This window comes from Athene noctua, chromosome 12 (genome assembly GCF_965140245.1).
Source record: "Athene noctua chromosome 12, bAthNoc1.hap1.1, whole genome shotgun sequence".
Lineage (NCBI taxonomy): Eukaryota > Metazoa > Chordata > Aves > Strigiformes > Strigidae > Athene > Athene noctua.
Window position 1 is genome coordinate 7,948,176 of NC_134048.1, and position 20,887 is coordinate 7,969,062.

The window sequence follows — 20,887 nt, forward strand, 5'->3', positions numbered from 1 at the left end:
GACACCATTTTTTCCTTTTTTTTTCTGACATCATTATTTTTAATACAGCATTAAACTAAGAAAATACTGAGTAGATAATTTGAAAAGCATCAAATATCTTAGGAAGACAAGCCTCTAACTTCTAACGCATCCTACTGTTAATTTGATAATACATTGACAAGAAGCTGAAAAGGTAAAGCTTTGTGTCTGAATTGTTACTCCACAGAATTTACAGCAGTCAGGCAAAACACATTTGATTCTATTTGCATCCTCAAGCATGAAAGATTACGTGAAACTGATATTGAAGATACAAGAATTATACCTTGAGAATGTATAAGCAAGAATGCAAGTGATTAAGGAAAAGCTATCTTTAATAAGATCACTAACAGCAGACCTCAAAAGGATGGGAAGGTATTGTTCTCTTTTGCATTTGTTTCTTAGTAAGTATAAATATATGTATGTATATACATAAATATTTCTCAAGATCTGGTACTATTTCTCCATCTCTATACAATCTGTGTCACTGACCTCTCACAAGCATTCCTGTGTCTTTGTTATTTTGTATCCAGCAACACTATGTAATTCACTCACTTGCTGAAGCTGTGCTTGACACCACAGGGTACAAAATAACACAGAAAACATTATGTGTGGAAGAAGAGAAGATTGCCTGATGCTGGGAATACTCCAGCAAAATCAGCTTTGCCCTTTCAAAAGTTAGATCAGCTGTCTGATTGATTGCCCTCCCCCTCTTTTTGTGGTCTTTTAAGAGTTCAAGAATCGGCTAGAAAATCAATATAACTCATGTAGAAGCCCCTCCAAAAGGAGAAAAAAGAAATGCGATTTTAGTTTGGGAAACTATTCACCAGTATCTGCTGGGTGCATCTTTGAAGTACCAGACAAAATGCAGGAAGCTTTGCTGAAAACACACTCATTAAATTTTTGGGGCCAGAAAGGGAAGAAGTAAGGTCATGTTCTGCAAATATCCTATACAAAGAGAAAGAAAAAAGCCACTCAAGTGTTCTGACACTGTGCTGTGACATATTTCAATCATTTACAGGAAGCCCTCAGCAAAGAATGCAAACAGTAAAGTTCTTCCTCATGAATAAGCTTGCCTTTTAGCCAGAAAAGATCCCCAGCTGCCCTGTATAAATTCTGCTAATGAGAAGAAATTCTGTTTCTAAACTCCCTGAAAGTCAAACCACTCTCAGTGTATACAAATCTCTACATAGAATATTTCCTTCCAAATATATATATAACCAGCTATGTTGCTCAGCTATGATAAAGTAAGAGGATGCATATGGTAGTTCTGGATTCCTTAGTGCTACAGAAAATGTTTAGACAGTTTACTCATCCCTGATACACAAAAGTAGCAAAGTATATTTTAGTTACTGGGATAGGAATTTACAAAGTTACAAATCAGAAACAAAAATCCCAAACAGGAGCTATTTACATGAAATGTAATCTGGGGACTACAGCCAAGAGATTTTCTTCAGAAGTTTTGGAGGTGAAATAAAAGATGACACATTCACAGAACCAACAAAGCACCCCAATAACATATGTAGTTTGAAAAGGTAAAAAGCATCATCTTTCCAGGAAGAAATTTCTAAGTGCTCTTTTACTGGGAACTTGAATCTTTACTGAAGCATGGTGATGGTGTAGAAGATGACCACTTGTCTAATTGACTACTACATTTCCTTGGGTTTGTTTATAAAATGTAACATGATATAACGTAACATACATGACAAAATGTCACTTTATAAGGAAAACTTCTATGAGTCTATTAGGAGTCTATGCTTGCATGATAGAAATGAAAATGTAAATTATGTGCAGAGTATGACAGAAATAATTGAGAATCTCTCCGATTACTTCATGAGGTATCTGCTACTATGAAAGCTTGATACCATATACCTAAAAGACTGCATCACAGATGTGCCTTATCAAGAAACCTGCTACCGGGGTAAAGACAATAGAGCAACTGTAGTATAGAGGTGATGAACATGAATCTGCAGATAGAGAAACAGCCAATGTCTCTAATATTTTGGGTCATATCACATATATTACCAACATATTTCTATATCATCAGTAATGAAAAGTGGTCATAACCAAAATATTCTATGCATTTTTCAAATAAAATGAAAAAATGTGTTCCTCTCTCTATAGAGCATGCAATCTAAATTCCTATCATCATTGTTAGAGAGTTTTTTATGCCTTGATAGGTTATAAACTGTTACAGATTAATTTCAAGTTAGAAGCGCATCAGAGAAGTATAATATATCTAGTTCCTTCTAAATTGCTCTTTGTCAGGTACCCTGGCTTTCTGTGGTCTCCTCCCACACATTTTCCATCTCTCCTGAAAATTGCCTCATCTTTGAATCATTACCATTGTAATTACAACAAGAAAAATCAGTAGTAGAAGAAAAAATCTTTGACACAAAGACCATTATCACAGGACAAAAATATCCTGCTGTATCCAAATCATTATTAATGTTTCTATTGATTATTGACTTCATGATAAGGTAAAAATCTAAATCTTTACACTTTATTTGTGATATTCCTTGTGGTCAACAAAAATATAAACATTTCTAAAAGCTGGAAGAAGGCATGGTCATCCCAAAACACTTGGGGGAAAAAAATTCCTAGTAAACAATTTCTAGTAAAAACAGTGGTGGAATGCTATTCATCTATTGTTCAGCTGGGCAAGTCTTGGTGCTTTAAAGTTTGCAGATTTTAAGTATTTACCTACTGGGTGTAATATTTGCTCTTTGTTTGGATTATATACATTGACAAGCCATTGTTCTGCAAATACAGAACACACAGATTAGTCTTCTTGGTTGGATAAATGATCAATTCTACTTCTGAGAGAGGCATTAGATTCTTAAAGGGGGTGACAGTACAAATCTTAATGTAGGCCATTATAAAATAAAGTACTTAGAAGGAATGCTTCCTTTTAAGCTCATTTGAAATCAGACTGGAAGAGAGCTCATATAGTTCAATGACTTTCTAGTCAGCTTGCTGCCCCATGGCAGGATGAATTACCTTTCTGCTGTTCCTGACAGATGTTTGTCTAAATAGTTGTTAAAAGCTCCACTGATGAGGGTTCCACAACTTGCTTAAACAACATACTTCAGTTTTTAATTTAGCGTTACAAGGTTTTTCCTCACACCTAACCCAAATCTCCTGTACTGTAACTTATCTTAATCATCTTGGACACAGGGACTCCTCTCTTTTTCCTGCACATTTTTATGAATCTGAAAATTTTAGGTTATTTTGCACTATGTAGGTGACAGGATCCTGTCTCTTTCAAATCCTTCTTCTTTATTCAAGACCCTGAAAACATGGAAGATAAGGTATAGGGTTAATCCCTTATTTACTAAGGAACATGTTCTACCATTTGACATTTTCAGTAGAAGGACTCAGTGGGGGCAGGACAGTGGCAGATTCCCACCTCTGGAGTTAGATTCCAAAAAGCAGTACCAAGGCCAGGAAGCAGTGTTAGGATTAGTTGGATTCGATGATCTTAAGGGTCTTTTCTGACCTAAATGATTTTAAGCAGAGCCTGCAGAGATGCACACATCACCCCTGTTTGAGCTTTGCCTAACAGCTAAATAGTTAGAAGTTCAACTTCTATGGCTGTCAAGGGGGGTATATCTCATTTGCACTGAAAAATATAAAAATAGGAACAGAAAAGATATGAAATGTCTTGATCATAATATGCAGCAGAGTATTCCTATTACCAAATAGCCTTGATGACAGTCTTTTGCCACTTTTTGTCTGAAAGCAGGAGTGCTTAACCTACATCTAATGTAGGACGTGAGCAGGTAGGAGCAAGGCTTTGGGAATATGACAGGCAGCCACAAAGAAAACCTCATATATTGTCTTCTGGTGAGAGCTCACCTTTTACAGTTTGCAGACTTTTAAATTGTACTTGCAAATATTCAGGATTAAATCCTGACTTAATAACAGTCATATTTCATGCTGCAGATATACGAATTACAAATGGGATGTCACTTTTTAAATGGTATTTTTGATTGTTTCTTAAGATCTCCATATATATCACACTGTCCTTAGTATATTATCCCGACAGTTTATATGGTGAACACCCTCCACAACAGTTTAAAACCAACAGTTTTAAACATTCAAATATTATTTTCAGTGAAAGTAACAGATCTATTTTACAACAGCATGCCGTAACAACATTCAGACGATTCAAGGAAAAGCTAAATCCTCCATCTTAAAATTCTGGCATGAAATTTGATCAAGATTTAGCAACTGCTATATCTTAGTCTTGTGCTTTGTTATTGGTTTTCCAATATTTTTTTCCTCATCTAGATTACCCTCTATTATTTAGTTATAACTTCCTCCATAATTGCAATCAATGAATAGTAATCACTTAATAAACATATCCTGACAGGTCTATTTTTGCACTGGGAAAAGACTAATTTTCTTTATCATAACTTCAGTAAGCAATTTTTCTTCTTACCTGAAGAAGCAAAGTGAAATGTAGTGCCGGGTGTAGAGTTCTGCTTTGCTACGTTCAGCATTTGAGCAAGACCAGACACCACTCCTCTCATTTTTATATTATTTGGATATAGACTTATCAAAATCTGTGTAAGTTGGAATTTGCATTCACTGATTTGTATATGTAATTCTATTGCTGCACATAGGTAAAAGCTGCTCTGCACAAACAGCTTGTTAACACTGAGCTGATAGTACCATTCTGGGAGACTTTGCAGAGTGCTTTTCTTAAAATGCAGGTAATGCAGAGAGAAACTGCATTTTTGTTAACTTTTTTGAGCTTAGATATATCAAAATGCCAAAGAGTGTGCATTCTGTCAACTATGTATAAAGGCCCAATTTGATATTAAATAGAGTAAGATATCCTGAATGAACTTGGCTACCTGCAGGTTGCTGTAATTATTTCTTTTCTACTGCCATGTGAATATAGCACATTAAACTGGTAAAGAAACACAAACAAATGAAAATGTATTTTAGTCTGTATTTTGAAACCTGTTTTTTTTTTTTTTTTCTCACAAATTAGATTGATTTGTTCTAAGTGGGTTTGGTCTAAAGTCACTGGAATCAAAGCAAGTTTTTCTACTGATTAGGTGTAGCCACAAAGGGAAATTCAGAGTAAATAAACTCTCCTAGGGAATTCACATTTTACTGCTTGAAGTCAATATAAAGAAATTATCAAACGTCCTGTGAGGTATACCTGGCCATTCACTGCTCCTGAAGCATAGTATGGGTATTCAAATATTCAGACTACGTACAGGAAGGGAGAGATTCAACCCCTGCTCATATGCTATTTTACTCCAATCTGGACTGGCTTTGCCTTAGCACAAATGGACTGTGCAGTTTGCCAGGAACCTTCCAAACAGGACTAAAAGAATGGCTTTGGATTAAAAAAAGAAAATAAAATAATTTTTAAAACCCTTTAAAAATCAAGGTTTGAATACATCAGATTTGCATTCCTGAATATTATCTTCTTAGGTGGACACTCCTCAGTGAGCAATTCTGACATTAAATGTTCTGTCAATCTTTCAGTTGAAGCCAAAACCGTAAAGGGAGTTCTCTAAATTAGAGTGAATTTCCATATAATTTAAGTACATTTCAGTTCTTCACACTAATGTTTAAAGCATCTTGAGCAACTGATCCTTGTTCCAAAGTATCAATCCACTCTAAGGACAAATTTTCCAGTGGTAACTTCCAGCATTTTTTGTAGAAATACTGACAAAAATTAGTTTTACCATCCTTATCCTCAAAACTCTCTGTTTCAGCCCTGTGTAACATGAACCAGTGGGATCAAGCTGAGCTGTCCCTCTGAACTGAATTCCATTTCTGGCATCACGCTTTGTGCTTTCGTAAATCGCCTCACAATTAGGCCACTTGATACGAGCATACAAAACCTGTTATTAATACAGGCCTGTCACAAGAATGTATATTTGTCTACATACAACAGGAAACTTATGACTGCACAAATGATAACTAGCAAGACAAACCTAAATTTTTTGCCCTAGTCTCATCTTTGCCACAGGCAGACCCCTATTAAGTTTCAAGGAAATCTTTTTAATACATACGGAATGAAAAAAGTTTATGCATATTTTAATCACTTCAGCAGTATCACCCTTTCTCTGAAAAATAAAATTGATTATACACATCAATAATACGAAAAATATTTATTTCACAGCTCTGAAAATGAAAAAAATCTCTCTTCAGAGTTCACTAGTTCAGCTTGTAATTTTCAGAATTCTGAGATATCAGTACAAGGCATCTTTTTGTGTGCACAGTAATGAAGACTTGAAATACACTAATTACCTGTAGACATAGGCATACTACTAAAAGATTATAAAGCAAACCAAATTCTGTGCAAAGCAGCAACTTTTAAAATAAGCAATTATTATACAATTTAATGCAAAAAAAAAAAAAAAGCAATTGTGAAAAAACACTCTGCATCTGTGCTGGTCACAAAGTGTTCAGTCAGAAAAGCTTTGATTTAAATCATATTAGCATAGCGTGGTGGAAGCATGCAGCACCACAACATCAAAGGATATGCCCTAAAAATATGTATCTGTTTTTCCTTTTTTTTTTTTCCTCTTCTCTCCAATAAGAGCATACTTTTAGTTTGCAACTCATGCCTGTATCAGAAATGGTTTGTATATCCAGGGAGATATCAGAGGGGAATGAAAAACAGCTTGAGGGATGCAAGAATCTCACCATACTTTTAAGTAAAGAAATAACAATTCACTTGTAATAGGACTGTCCCATTAGGGTCCCTGATTGCCATGAAAATCTCAATTGACCTATTCCTTTTCTCTGTTAAATTTACCACTTTGAGAAATTAAAACAATATGACCTTAGATTTGGACTCACTAGGTTTCTTTTAAGGTATACCTCACAGTCCTTCAAAAATTCTTTGGAGAAAAGTACACTTCCCCGAATCTCACATTGTCACAGCAGCTGGATTCTCTTGTTCTAGATAATTTTGCTCAGATTTCCCAGAAGAGATGTGATCACTCAGAATTTCCCACTTTTGATTACAGCATAGGGAAAATAACAATTTTTTCCTTTGTTTTCCGTACTTTTCCAAAAGAATCCATATACACTACCTGACTGCTTGTAGAGACAAAATAAAAAACCCCTTCATTTAGGAACAATTAATTCCTCTTCAGAATACATTTTCAAGCACGGTAATTGAGAGGATGGAACATCATTGTTTTGTGTAAGTATAACCTTTTTGAACTTCCCAGGCTGACACATCACAGCTGAGATGCAATCGTGTTAGTCACGGCACTCTGCATGATGCCAATGCTGTGCTGAGCAGCACGCTATTAGGAAAGGGTACAGCAGCATGCTGCACTACCGACGGGGCCCTCTCATGCTGGGATTGTCTATATGCAAACACCATGCCCACTGTCACAGCACAACACAGGAGAATGCTAGGGAGCTATTTCTGTAACACCAGGAACACTTATTTCTCCACAACTTGACCCCTGCTCTGTGTGGTGATGGTGGTGATGTGTTTCAGATGTGATGTATAATAGCAGGAGAGCACTGATGCATCAGACCAGGAAATTAAAAAAGATGCCATTCACACAAAGGAATGTTTAGTTAAGTTTGAAAATCTTGGCTCAGATGATACTGTGACGGACCATTTGTTACATCTTTACTTACTAATGTTCATTTGCTGTGGAATTTGTTGTTGCGTCTTTTTCTCCACAATCAGTTTGTTACTGATTCTAAATGATTTCAAGAGCTCATCTGCATTTCACCCAAGACATTTTGAGTCAGAGATAGTAGCTGAAAGCACTAGGGTCCTTAAAGGAACAGCCCATTACAATACACCACAGTAACTATGTTTCTACGATTTATGAAAAGAAAGCAATATGTGCCTGTTTCGGTGCCTGTCGTTTGCCTACCAATGGTGCAGTGCTCCCCATTCCAGCCCTCTCTGCATTCACATTTCCCATCTTTACAAGTTCCGTGCTCCGTACAACGGGGATGACACACACGCTGGTCACACGCCATTCCTGTCCACCCTTCTTCACAGCGACATGCTCCGCCAATGCACACCCCGTGCGTGCCACAGTCTACAGAGCACACTTCTAGGAGAAGAAAAGGAAAAGATTATAGCTAGCTTATGTCAGCAGCAGTGGGGCAGAACCAGCAACCTAGTCATGAAGGGAAAAGTGAGTAGAACAGATATGCTTTTGCTGAAAACTGTATGTTGTCAAAAGCATATAGTTCATATTCTGATCAACACCAGCATTTAACATTTGCTTAGAAACAAAGTAAATTATATTAAAAGGTTGTTTAAAAAAAATCTGCTAATGTACAGCAGGACAAACTGCTGTAGGGCTCCACCCTCTATTCAGATACAAACAAGTTTCAGAGGCAGCTTCCTCCACACCTGTCAGCAGCGAAGGGGAGCACATTGCTCATTTTATTCAAACCTAGACCTCTGGTGATCTTGATACAGACATTGATTTGCTAAGAATGAGACTGAAACTCACCTAAAACTCATTCAGCAGAGCATGGTGACAATTCAGGGTCACTTAAGACTCTAGGAGTGACAGGTAAAAGACATTTTCAAGGGAGAGATTTTGGAATCCTGCTACTAAAATGGTCAGCTATACGGTGTCTCTCTCCAAAAATTATTCTGCTCTCTGTCAGCTGAAGCTGTAGAAAAGCAGAGGTGTCTTTTGCCTCATGCATCATCAAAGATATTGACAGTGAAACTCTCATTCATGAATTTTTCTAGCTGCTGATGCATGCAGCAGAAAAAACAAATCTTGATATTTATTTCACTGATGGGGTATTCTAAGTCGTTAATTTTAAGAAATAACTGAGTAAGTGTGAAAACCATAAATATTATTTTTAAGAGACTTGCTTAGGGCCTACAGCTTTGTCTCAAGGTTCATATTACAACATAAATGCAAAACTCCCAGTATTTTTTTCTCCACAAATAGAACATTTGTTGTCTTGTCAAAACTGTGTTGTTTTTTTTTTTTCTCTTTATCTCCTTCTGTTAGAATAATCAAGTTTTACAACTGTAGCTCTGAAGAGAATGAAATTTTTTAGCCTAGAGTTTACACTGTTGTGCCTGCTTCTTAGTGTTGCTTACTCTAAAATTATTTTTGGAACATTCCATGTACAACTGAAAAGTGAAAAATATCCTTTACTTGAAAAAAGATTTTTCTGGTTTGTGATTTTTCTTTTTTTTCATAAAATACTAGCATTTTGATGCGCAGTAAAGCAAACCCCAAACCATACTTAATTGTAGTGTTTTCCATTCCTCTAATGTTATAAACACACATAAATTATGGAAGTTTTCATTTACAGTTGGGAGACAGATGCGAAGCACTTAAGTAATATTTTCAGTCCAAACAAGGGTCAGTATTATAGTGAAATGCAAACTCCTAACCTGCATCCCCCTTGTCCCCCAGTTGATAGTCCCAAATTAAGAATGTCACAAAAATAGTATCTAAGTTATATACACACTTCTTCCCAACATAACTAAACAGGACCAAACATGTTCCAAACACAGTTTTCTACAATATTTGCATTTCAAACTTGCCATAGATATTAACATTTTAACAAAACAGGAACATTATTGCAAAATCAGGAAAAAAAATTTTTCTTACCAACAGAGCAGTCAGGCCCCATCCAGTTGGGATCACAGCTACAAAGACCTGTGTCAGACAGGTAGGTACCATGCCCACTGCACTGGTCCGGACACTGGGCTCTGGGAAGCTCACAATTTATTCCACCCCAACCTGGGCTGCAGAGGCATTCTCCATTCACACAGACTCCGTGGTTGGAGCATGTTGGATCTAAGCAATCAACTACAGAAGAAAACAAAAACAGTGTAGAGAAAGGTCAGTTGATATAATATGATGTCTGAAAAACATGTAGATGTGTGCTCTGATAAGTTCATATCTCTGTTTATATCACTTTTATATAAAGCAAATTGATGTAGTTCTTCAAGTCATATTAACACCTGGTCTGAGAATGGGAAAGTGCGAAGTAATTTGTGTGTTACATTAGCTCCAAATAAAACAGGGTGTGACTGAACAATGAAGGCTTACTGCAGGAATGCTGTAGTGAAGAAGCACAAAGACTCAAAATTAACAAACATATATAATAAGAGTTCCACACATAGCCTTCACCTGGTGACGTTTCTTTTGAAATACATATTTTTCTTCAGAGTTATCTTCATCAGTACTGCTATTATTGCTATCGGAATGCTAGAGCATTGTGAGACTAACATTATGATATCCGCTTTCAGTACCTGGAAGTCAAAACATCAGTGGCTTTCAGCTTCATTTAGACTCCTAAATTATTCAGGTACTTCTGAAAATTTGTTTCATGTTCCATTAGTAGCTGAGCTGTGAAACTGAGAGTCCTAGTTACTTCAACCCATAATTCCTCTTAAACAAATAAAGAAAAACATATATATATATGGATTTCATCTTTTCTCAAACCAAAACCAACAGAATAAGAAAGTGAAAACAGTTACGATGGAAAATCATCCAATGAAATTTCAGTTGCTATTTCAATCCTGATAAATAAAGGGATGCTATGAGCTGACTTTCAAATAAAAATCTATCAATAACAGTATGGGTTTCTAAATTTTTATCTTATATCATGAACTCATATAAGTATACTATGCTTTACCACAAATAACAACACAGAGGCTTTACCAACTCCCTTTAGCTGTGGAATTCAGGACCAAGGTCAAATTCATGTCCTAAATAAAATGGATTCATCTCGTGACTGGTATATATTAGCTCACAACAGAAGGACCATGAATGATTGGCATTCTCTCTTGCAGCTCTGGGAAGATCTGAGTTTATAATGAAAGTGATTTATCTCTCATCTTTTCCAAACTGATCCCTCTAAATTAAGGCAAAGACATTTTCATTCTACCTTATGTGAACAATATTTGATCTTTCAAATCTTAACTTTTCAATAAACACAGAGTCTTGTTAAAATATTTTATGTAGTTGCAGAACATTTAAAATAAGTATATAGATTAGATACAACACGGAAGATTGAGGCAGGTACATTTAGAGATGTAATAACATGAGTTATCAAAATAGTTTTGATTTAAATTCAGATTACAGTAGTATGGGAATAAATTACTATAAAATTTATTATAAGATTTTCATTTTAATGATGACACTGTTATAGACTTTGGGTTTGTTTTTTGTTTTTTGTTTGTTTGCTTGTTTGTTTTTTTAAGATTTAATGCTTAGTTAATTGGACATGAAAATATTATAATGCAATTTTGTATTTATAGGTAAACCAAGATTGTTTTGTGGTTCAGCTCAGATAAATTCAATAAATTCATAAATTGTTTTAAAATTATCCAGAATGCTTGTCCTGTTATTCCTTCTTGGTGCTTAGCAAAATTAAAAACTGTCCAAAGTTTAGAATATGTCTTCCTTACTATTTCTGTTGAACCCAATAGACACATAGCTGTGACAAAACATTCTGATTGAATAAAGAAATAAAGAACAGTTTTAGGTCAACTTGAAGGTTACTTTTTTCCCCAAAATTTAGTCTAGTCTATTTTTTTCCAATGATAATATTTTAATGGAAAATTTTAAAGGGTAATATATGTATAACTTTGTATGTGGCAGCACAGCTAACTTTAGGAGATACTGATGAGTCCTAATGTACTCTCCACATCAGAAATGTATCATCTTCCTCCTCAAATAAAAGTACTAATGAAAGCAATGTAGAGCATATGAAAAACACTACCTCCTGCTACCTAAATTAACTCTTTCCTCTATCCTGAATTACAGTATCCATGCAGCTGAGATTTATTTCCACAGCATAAACCTATCAATACCCCTAAGTCCCCAATCTCCCTTGTTATATATAAAAACATGCTTTGTCCTTTGTTCTAGAAAAAAATACTTTATAGCTATTTTGTTCTATTATATGGGTAAGAGCTTTCAAATTTTAAACTGAAGAGAGTTTTTACTTTGAACTCAAATCTTGTTCTATTTTAATACATGCTCTTAGAGTTATTATCTTGGGCCAGATCCTCAGCTGCTAAAATTAGCATAACGTGATTACCTGCAATAGAAGTACACTGACTTATGCTGCAAAGGTTCTGGCCCTGAGTCTTTAGTAGGGTTTACAGTGATATGTAATAAAGAATTATAAATGGAGCTTCTTTGGTGTTTAAACAAAGGAGAACGCGCCTTAGCAAGTAAGTATGTTAGACTTAGAACTCAAAACCCCTTGGCAGCTCAGATCATTAGAGCTCATTTAGTATTGGGCCCTCTGTAGATTTGACAAAAAAGGTACTGAAAGCAATTTATATCCCTAAGGACAAAAAAGGAGGTCAAGGAGTTTTCTGAACAATATGTACCATAAAGCCCCCAAAGAGCCATGAATTACACTTACAAAGTTAAATGTCATTGAGAAATGACTCGACCATGAAACTGACAAGAAAACCACCCTTAACTTAACCTAATTTGGCAATTTCACTTGTCTCCCCCCAAACCAGATTGAATGAAACCTGACAAATATGCCACTTAATCTTGTGTGCAAATTTGTTAATAGAACAACAGTGTTTATGCTGCAAAAATTGTGCATCACAAATATTGATTTTGGTGCCACTTTCATTTCAGGGAAATTGTTTGAACAATATGACCATGATGAATATCAGAAATAAAAAGCTAACGGGAAGACAAAAATGCTGACCCACTTGTTCTAATTCAATATGCTAGTTGGAAAATGGTGAATGAATTGACCTTTGCCATTCCTTTTGGAAGCTCAAATCAATAGAGGATATTTCATATGTTGTATATAAATACAGATATATTTATATCATTCTATCATTAGAACGATGGAATTTTAATTCATGCAAAAGCTAAAGAAGATCAGATTACCTGTAACTGAAGAGACACCACTTCATATTATATCCATTTTCCCATAACTCTTGAATTAATGTGAGAGATATGTACAGAAGAAATGGAATTTTAGAGTAGAAATATGACTGCTGTTCTTACTTACTTGTAAATTAATTTATTCACTTATTTATTGCCCAATGTTGTACGTAAAGGGTTATTTTAACCCTTCTTGTCATGTTATTGGACCATTCCAAGGTGTAGCCGATATCTCCTGCCTTTGTAATCCATTTATCTTTTTAAGAAAAAAACTTACCCTTTCAAGCAGTGTTGATTAAAGAATGTATATCCTTTCACCTCACATAGTAATGCACCTCCCCAAAAACTTTGTTGACTGATTATGGTTTGCAGTGTTTCCAGCTTTGAATGGCATTAACATTAACACCTTTGCAAAAAAGATATGCAGTTGCTTGTTCTAATAAACTCTGGAGTTGGTGATGTGTTTGCTTTACCCATTTCAAGCATTCACCTTAGGATAAGCTGCATTAAGCACTACAGGAGCCTCTTTCTCCTATAGCAGTGTCAGGGCATTCAAGATATCTAGCCCAGATATAACACAGCTATTCTAGAAAAGAAAATAGAGACAGAATTGCATGTAGCTGGATATTACAATCAAGATGAGGGAGGAACTGCTTATGAGGTAAAATTTACAGAATCGAATGAAAGAAAAATATTTTTAGGCCATCTATCATATTCTCTCTAATAATGACAACACAAAACTTAATTTGGCTAAGCAAACAATTGTAGTTAGTACCAGGAATAGAGCTCCTGCTTTCCTGGGGAATAGACCGGATGCTATGGAGCATGCTGAAGACAGTCTTTTCCATCTTTGATTTCGATGAGAATGCCAGCTATAGTCAGGCATTTCAGACAATTTTTGAGTATTTTCTGTGGTCATACACTCATGGTGAATTGAGAACTATCAATTCCACCAGACAAAAAGGACATTACAGAATTTTCTGGATATAGCTTAAAATGTAACCCATTAAAAACAATGGAAAAACTGCCGAATTCAATTGAGTTCTGGATTAGAGCATTAATGACCAGTGTTGTGAAGCTTTCCTGGAAAGAAATATCAGGAATGAACAAACAGTTGCAGTGTTAGTAGTCCCACTAGTGAGAATCCTTGCTTTTTTTGCTTTTAGCAAAGTAAATTCACCCAGACTAATGCAAGGTCTTGCCCTAACAGCAGTGACTGCAGTCCACACCCAAAGAATAAAACCCTTAGTGGTTTAGGTCCCTGTAGTTTTCTTCCCTTTGATTTCTGAGGGAAGAAACAGCTGTTTACTATAGGGTAAGATAAAAATCTATACACACGGTGGACGGCTCTACACCCTACTCAGAGTACTCCATAGAGACTCTTTAGCCCTAAAACCATGCAGCTTCAGTCCTCTCACTTTAGTCCTCAAACTGCTCCTCCTTTTGCAGGATTAATAAACTCTGGAATGTCATCATAAAGTAGCTTGAACTATGCCCGCTCTGAGGATGTGCCAAGGTATGCCGAACTGTCTATTCAGTAATCCAGACAATTAGAGTTAAATTCCCTTTTAAAACCATACTAATGTATTTTAAAAAGAAAAGCAGTCCAACTTATGTTATTCATTCTAACAGAAAACACTGTGAATAAAACCAGTACCGAGCTTAATCTATGACCACATTTTGCATGGGTTGTTTTGGTAAATTTTCTCATTCTACATACACAAGGAATTGGACACTTTCAACATGAAGAGATTTTCTGCATTTAAAGAACAGTTATCATTTCTGTGTGCCATCTACCTTTCTTTAATCCCATATGATTGCAGCTAACAGGAGTAATTTGCTCTACATTACATCTGTAAGTAACATGGATACCTAAGTCTTTCAAATTTGTTTCATCAACTTCTGTCTTAATAGTGACTGATATGTTTGCTTTGTGTGGAGCTGCAGCTATACAATTTTGTCTACTGCTGCTCCTTTTTCCTCTGCATTTCACATCTAAATTGTTCAGTAAACATAATCCATAAGAAAAGATTTATCTTCACTCTTCAGCAAAGGAATTTTTCAGGTTTACTTGTGACAGACATTCTTAATACTGCAAAAGAATGTATATAGCAGGCCAGAAGTTTTGTCTGAACTTTGATAGATCAGTAAAATTGTGATATTTTTACCCCTCTTTTACAATAATCTGCTACAGCAGTTTTACATTTAAATTTTTATTCTGTTCCTTTTTTTTCTAGCCATTAAATAACTACAAAACCCAGCAAAAAACCTCACAACATGGAAAGAAAATGTCCTACCTTCTTCACAGTTTTCTCCTTTATAGCCAACAGAACAGACACAGTTCCCTTCAATGCAGGAACCATGACCTCCACATGAGGGATCAATACACTGGCTGATGGGTACATCACATTCTGGACCTTTCCAGCCACTGTAGCATAAGCAGGTGCCTTTAGAGTATTGACCATTGCCACTGCACAGAACCGGGCAGGCAGCTGGAAAATTGAATGAAAGAAAAACAGCAATACAGGGTCATACATGTAAAAGCGCACTAAAAATCCACTACCAAATACTTAAACATATATTCAAATATGTTAATTTACTGGGGAAAAAAAAAAAATCTAAGATAATTTGTTGTAGTTCAGTTCTTCATTTCCCAAAGAAATCATTTAACTACTATTTAATAAAGCACGCATGTGTTGGGCATTCTGAGAATACTACTATTCTTTATAGATTATTGATGATGTTTGGCATAACTAATGAGGTAATGTGAACAGATTTGAGTCTGACACTACTCTGCTTTGTTCCACTAGGTAACATCCGATTTTCACAGATAGCACAACACCATTCAGTCCCCAGAACATTTTATTATATAGCATCTTTCTTCTTCCATAACACCTTTTTAATGTAATGCCCCCCAAATTTTTTAGACTCTGACTTGTTTTTTTTCAGTGTAATAATCTTGAACACAGGCACAACACAAGCTTTCATCTACAACAAATGCACCTTGCCATCAATATTCCTGCTGAACCTTGTTTTCCCAAATCCCAGAGTGACTGTTTTTACCCTGTGTGTACTGGCAAGAAAGCACCATTAACCCTTATCCCTCCCTCTTGTATCATTAAGGGAGTAAGACACATTCTGAGCAAATATTCATTTATGCAAATGAAGTGAAGCCTGTGAATAATAAAGGTAGCAGGTCTTGGGTGCCAGGAATCAGATGTTGTACATATGCAGAGCGATGGAAAGAAACAAGTGGTTTATTAAAAGCCAGTTGCACAGAAATGTTACACTAAGGCATATTCACACTCCTATATGCCCACGTCTCCCAAGTGAACATGGCAATCTGTGAATTTACATGCCTGCCAAAGATTGAATGTGTGGTCACCAGCCAGAGAAATGGAAAAAATAACCAAGGAATAACAGAAAATGGGAGTAATGAAGTGAATCTTTGTGAAAAGGTACACTTTTGTGCTCTTCTCTCTGATACAGCTTGATAAAGACAGAAAAGTATTTCCCTGCCTTTTCACCCTTCAAAGTAACTAGAAACTAACAGCTAGTTTTACAGTGCCAAAAATATACACTCAAAAGCTACTATTAATCAATAAAAAGTCCTAATGTCTTCTTTCTTCTAGTATCCCTTTAACCTGAATGATCAAGAAGAATCCAAGTATTTGATTTCCTACAAGGAAATGTAAAATTGTCCAGTTATGCAACTTTTCCACTGTTCAGTCCTGTAACCCTTGTTAATCCTAACTGTCCCAGTGATCTGCTACAAAAACAAATTTCAGGATAGATTTTTTCAAGAATTTTATTTGAAATGGGAAAAAATTGATCAGAAAAAAATATGTTCAGATGGTAACCCCAGATGTTAGCTAAAATATAGAGTGCTGAGAATTATTTAAATTAAGACTACAGGTTGATGGGCCACATGTCAAATGAATAATCTTTTTAGCCCATTTTTTTCTACAGTAGAATATTAACAAAATCAGTATGATGAAGTTTGGGGGTTTTTTGCTATCCCTCCTCTATCTTAGGGCCATATTGTCCATCCTTTGGTAGGAACAGGACTTCATTCTATTACATTCCTGGTGTTCTCTGTTACTACTAGTCTTGCTCAATCTTCTTCTTCCTCACTTCAAAAATGAATACAAATATGAATAATAATTTCCAGCAGCAACTTTCTGATTTCAGATGTGACATATGTTCACAAGTGCTTTACTGAGTTCAGTGAAAAAGTTTATGCTAAAATTCTACTGGTTTTGCTTTTTGCAGCTGGTTTCAGAATTAAGGTTACTGAACCAGCTGGACTGAATTACAATACAGACAAATATCTATTGTGTCCATACTGCACTCTAGGAAAGCCTATTTTACATCTTTTTGCATGTCATCATCAAACACCCTTCAATAATATACAACATGCTAAAGGAGCACCTTGAATGCCACATGTCTAAGTATTCCTTCCATTTGCATGCATTACATCACGGAGGCCATCTCAGTTCCTCAGCATGCACTGCTTTTCACTGCCTAGATATGCTAACTGCTGCTGCTGCAAGTCTTATAGGTGAGCCATAAAGAAAGGAATCAAATGAGGACCACTTCCACTCTTCAGGTATAATGACCTGGGGACACAAAAAATTCCTTTGTCCATAGCTCTCCATTTTGCTCCAGTTAAGTCTTGTTTGGGCTGATATTGATACATTTTCCCAAATCACTGTAAGAAAGATAATCACTTCAGTCCTGCTCTCTTTATTTGCCATGGTGTAGAGGATCTAGAGATGAGTGATCAGAAGGCAGCTTCTCCTGAAAATCTGGAGTAATCCTGACATTTTCCACACCCTGACACACTGTAGAGACACTGTCCCTTTATCTGGGCCTCATCTTAACACAAAAATATCTCTCTCTAGAATAAGGCACCTCTCAGCTCCTGCATGTGGTGGTTAAGCTTGCAGTCCCCTTGTTCAAGTCCACCACAGAAGGAAGTAATATTGTTAGATGCAAATTCTCTACATGCTTCTGAGTCATTGCAGAGACTCAGTGTTACAGTTATTAATGGCTGCTCAATGTGCACTCTCCAACTGCACTGGGACGCCAGCATATGGCTTGCTTTTGCTAAACAACATCCTCACGATGCTGTGATATAGCTGCATAGAAAGAAAATGTCCCAGGAAAGCTAAATGAATTAGTAGACAGTTTCTTCAGACAAACCACATTTGTTCCAGTAGTTATAAAAACAAAAAGTTAGAGATGACTTACAAGGTGGATAAAGTGAGGAATAGCTTTTTTGTTTTGTTGTTTTACAGGCTGACATGGCACTCAACACCTGAAAAGACTTCTGTTCTGCAAACCACTCCTCTGGAGTCAAAACTCAAATAAAGGCAATAACTTTATTTGAACAGCACAGTCCCCTGCAAGAGTGACTGAGCAGAAATAAAACCATTATTAAACTAAATTTAAAAAAACCCCAACCAACCAAAAACCAACAAGCAACTTAGATGTGACTGCTCTAGACCTAGCTGGATAATACCATGCCAGACACCTGCTGTAAGATTGCTTCTCTCCTTGTCTTGCCCCTAAGTCTCATTAAGCAATGAGCAATTGTGGTCCAGCTAAGAGGTATGTATATCTGCTCTTCGGAACTTGTCTACAAGAAGGTCATTCTTAGCTCCCACTTGTGATCTGAATTTGCAGGGTTCAACTTCTGGGACACCAGAAACTGGCACATCAAGAAGAAAGATTACTAGATGTTGCTGAGTGTTGGGGTAAAGAGCTCCAACAGTAGTGTTTTTAGTGTTCCCTTACTCTGCTATGGTGCTTCAGGAATTTAAGTAAAACTGAAAGCCATGTCACAGCTTTTCATTCCTGTCTTCAGGTCAGAGGTCTTGCTATGGTTCATAAATCTATTTAGTCCTTGTGAAGCTTGTACGTAAGTTGAACAGTAAACTGGTTTTAGTGGTCTGTCACTGCAGTATGCATTGCCAAGATGTTAGTGACACCAGAACTGACTTTGGATAAATGAGAGAACCTGTCATTTAACCTTAGGGATGAAATGAATACAGTTTAAGATTAAGATACTTGCAACATAAAGCCACAAAGTTTAATCTACAACCCTCTGTTGGGGTCATTCTACAAACTATATGATAGGAATATCACTCCAAGAATAAGAAAAATGACAGGGGTTCTTGGTCAGATTTTGGCATTTCCAAGACTGCTATGTCACTAAGACTGCAGGAGAAACATGTAAGCAAGAATGCAAGCAAGTGTAGGTTATAAAAAGCTGGCTTGTCACTGCTGTAATAAACAGCTCTTTATTACTGTTTCTGCTATGGGTTTATAGACTGTCCTATGTGAGGAACAGAGAGAGAATCAAGCTGCTCTTCCAAGAAAACAGAAGCAGGTAGTCTAAAAAGGGGTCCACTATGTTTATTTCCTATAGACCATACAGCTGCAGGGTAAGACCCACTTTAATTTTACATCCAGATATCTTCAATTAACGTACAAACAACTCAAGAGTAATCTGGAGTTCCTGCTACTTAGGACTGCTTATCTTCCCTGTGTGATGATGTGAAGGATGGCCCCTGTTTCAGGACAGAGTTGACTGTTCAAAGTCTGCTGAAGGAGTGTGAAGGAAGGTTGGTTTATGTAATGGAACAATCAAGCTCCATCTCATTTCTGTGGACAGACAGGTTGCATAAAGACAGCCATGTATCACACACACTAGCACTGACAAAAAGTAGATAGAGGTCTTCAGAAGTAGTTACGGCAACACTCAAGTAAGTTATGCAGGAGGGTGTATCTCCTGAGTGAAGTTTGAATAAGCACAACACGTATTAACCCTAAATGTGGTTGTGGTGATGTGATTCTGCTCTTTACCAGTATTCAAACAAAACCAGACTAAGTTCTTAACATGGGTCTCAGCTGATCAATGGATGCTACAGACCTTTGAGTTCTGTAGGCTGCACACATTTAAGAGCATGAATTGAGCAGGAAAGACCAGCCAAACATCAGTCTAAAAGTTCTCTCTCTAAAGGTTATCTTTGGATAGGTACTTTGGAGTAATGTTAATATTCCCTGATGCATGAGGAAAGGTGATTTGATAACAGCCTCTTATACATGGACTAGGAGGGGAGATGGTAAGGGATAATGCCCAAATGGTCTGGCTTCAAAAGCCACCATTTTGTCCAGTGACAACACACAGGTATCCCAGCTGCAGTCTGTGTACACACTCCTTTCACCCACCCTTATGGTATTCACACGCACATACTCACCAGAGGTGTTCTTCTAGAGCATGGCAAGAAACCAGTAAAGGATATCTGAGGAGTCAAACTCTTGAAGGCTGTTGCAGAACTTGGTTTAGTTACACAGCTGCTTGGTTGAGAGGCTTTCCCCTGCTACTGGAAGTTCCAAACAGGATTTGAAGGCAGAGTTCTGGCTTGGTTCCTCTTGCTGTAGAGCAAACATTACCCTGGTGCAGAGAGAGTCCTGTACCACTAGGATCTAGGCTGTCAGTTCTCTACTGCAGACTTTTTTCATTTCCTCCTCATAAAATAGACAAATTGGTATACTTCTCTTGAAAGTTATTTGAGTTTCTGGACACAAAATATCCAGACTTGAAAGGTTTTTGAACTTGTATCTGCAGTGCTTCCCTGTCCTGGACCATGTCACAAGCAATGCCCTTCCATTGCTCTTATTTTGCAAGCAGTTCAGTTTTACATCCAAATTTAAATTTTTAAATGGACGAAAAGATTAGCTTCCTTTGTACCATCTATAGGCTTCTTCAGAGCCCAGACAGACTGTCAGAAGACACCCCATATCAAGTCAGTATTTTTCAATACCAGTACCACAGAATTTTGTGGTGAGATGCTCATAGCATGTTGGTGAGGGGAGTCACTGGTCTGGATGGACAAAATTGCATCAAGCCTGTTGGGGTCCTGTTTGAGTAAGAACCAGAATGGTTGTATCCATAATGCTTGTAAACCCTAATCTTGCATGTAAACCAGATTCTTACC

General features: G+C 36.6%; 1 protein-coding gene across 15 annotated transcripts in view; it reads right to left on the minus strand.

Moving 5' to 3' along the window:
• The window catches only part of TENM2 (teneurin transmembrane protein 2), an 808,680-nt gene that overhangs the window by 74,459 nt on the left and 713,334 nt on the right, over nt 1–20,887 (minus strand). For 12 of the 15 annotated variants that reach the window (XM_074916403.1, XM_074916402.1, XM_074916398.1 and 9 more), the window contains 3 exons: nt 15,179–15,373; nt 9,621–9,821; nt 7,869–8,081 (listed from right to left, as the gene is read on the minus strand). In XM_074916403.1, the coding sequence (XP_074772504.1) occupies nt 7,869–8,081; nt 9,621–9,821; nt 15,179–15,373 (609 nt within the window). The remainder of the gene's footprint in view (nt 1–7,868; nt 8,082–9,620; nt 9,822–15,178; nt 15,374–20,887) is intronic. The other 3 variants (XM_074916400.1, XM_074916396.1, XM_074916393.1) reach the window with 1 other exon arrangement.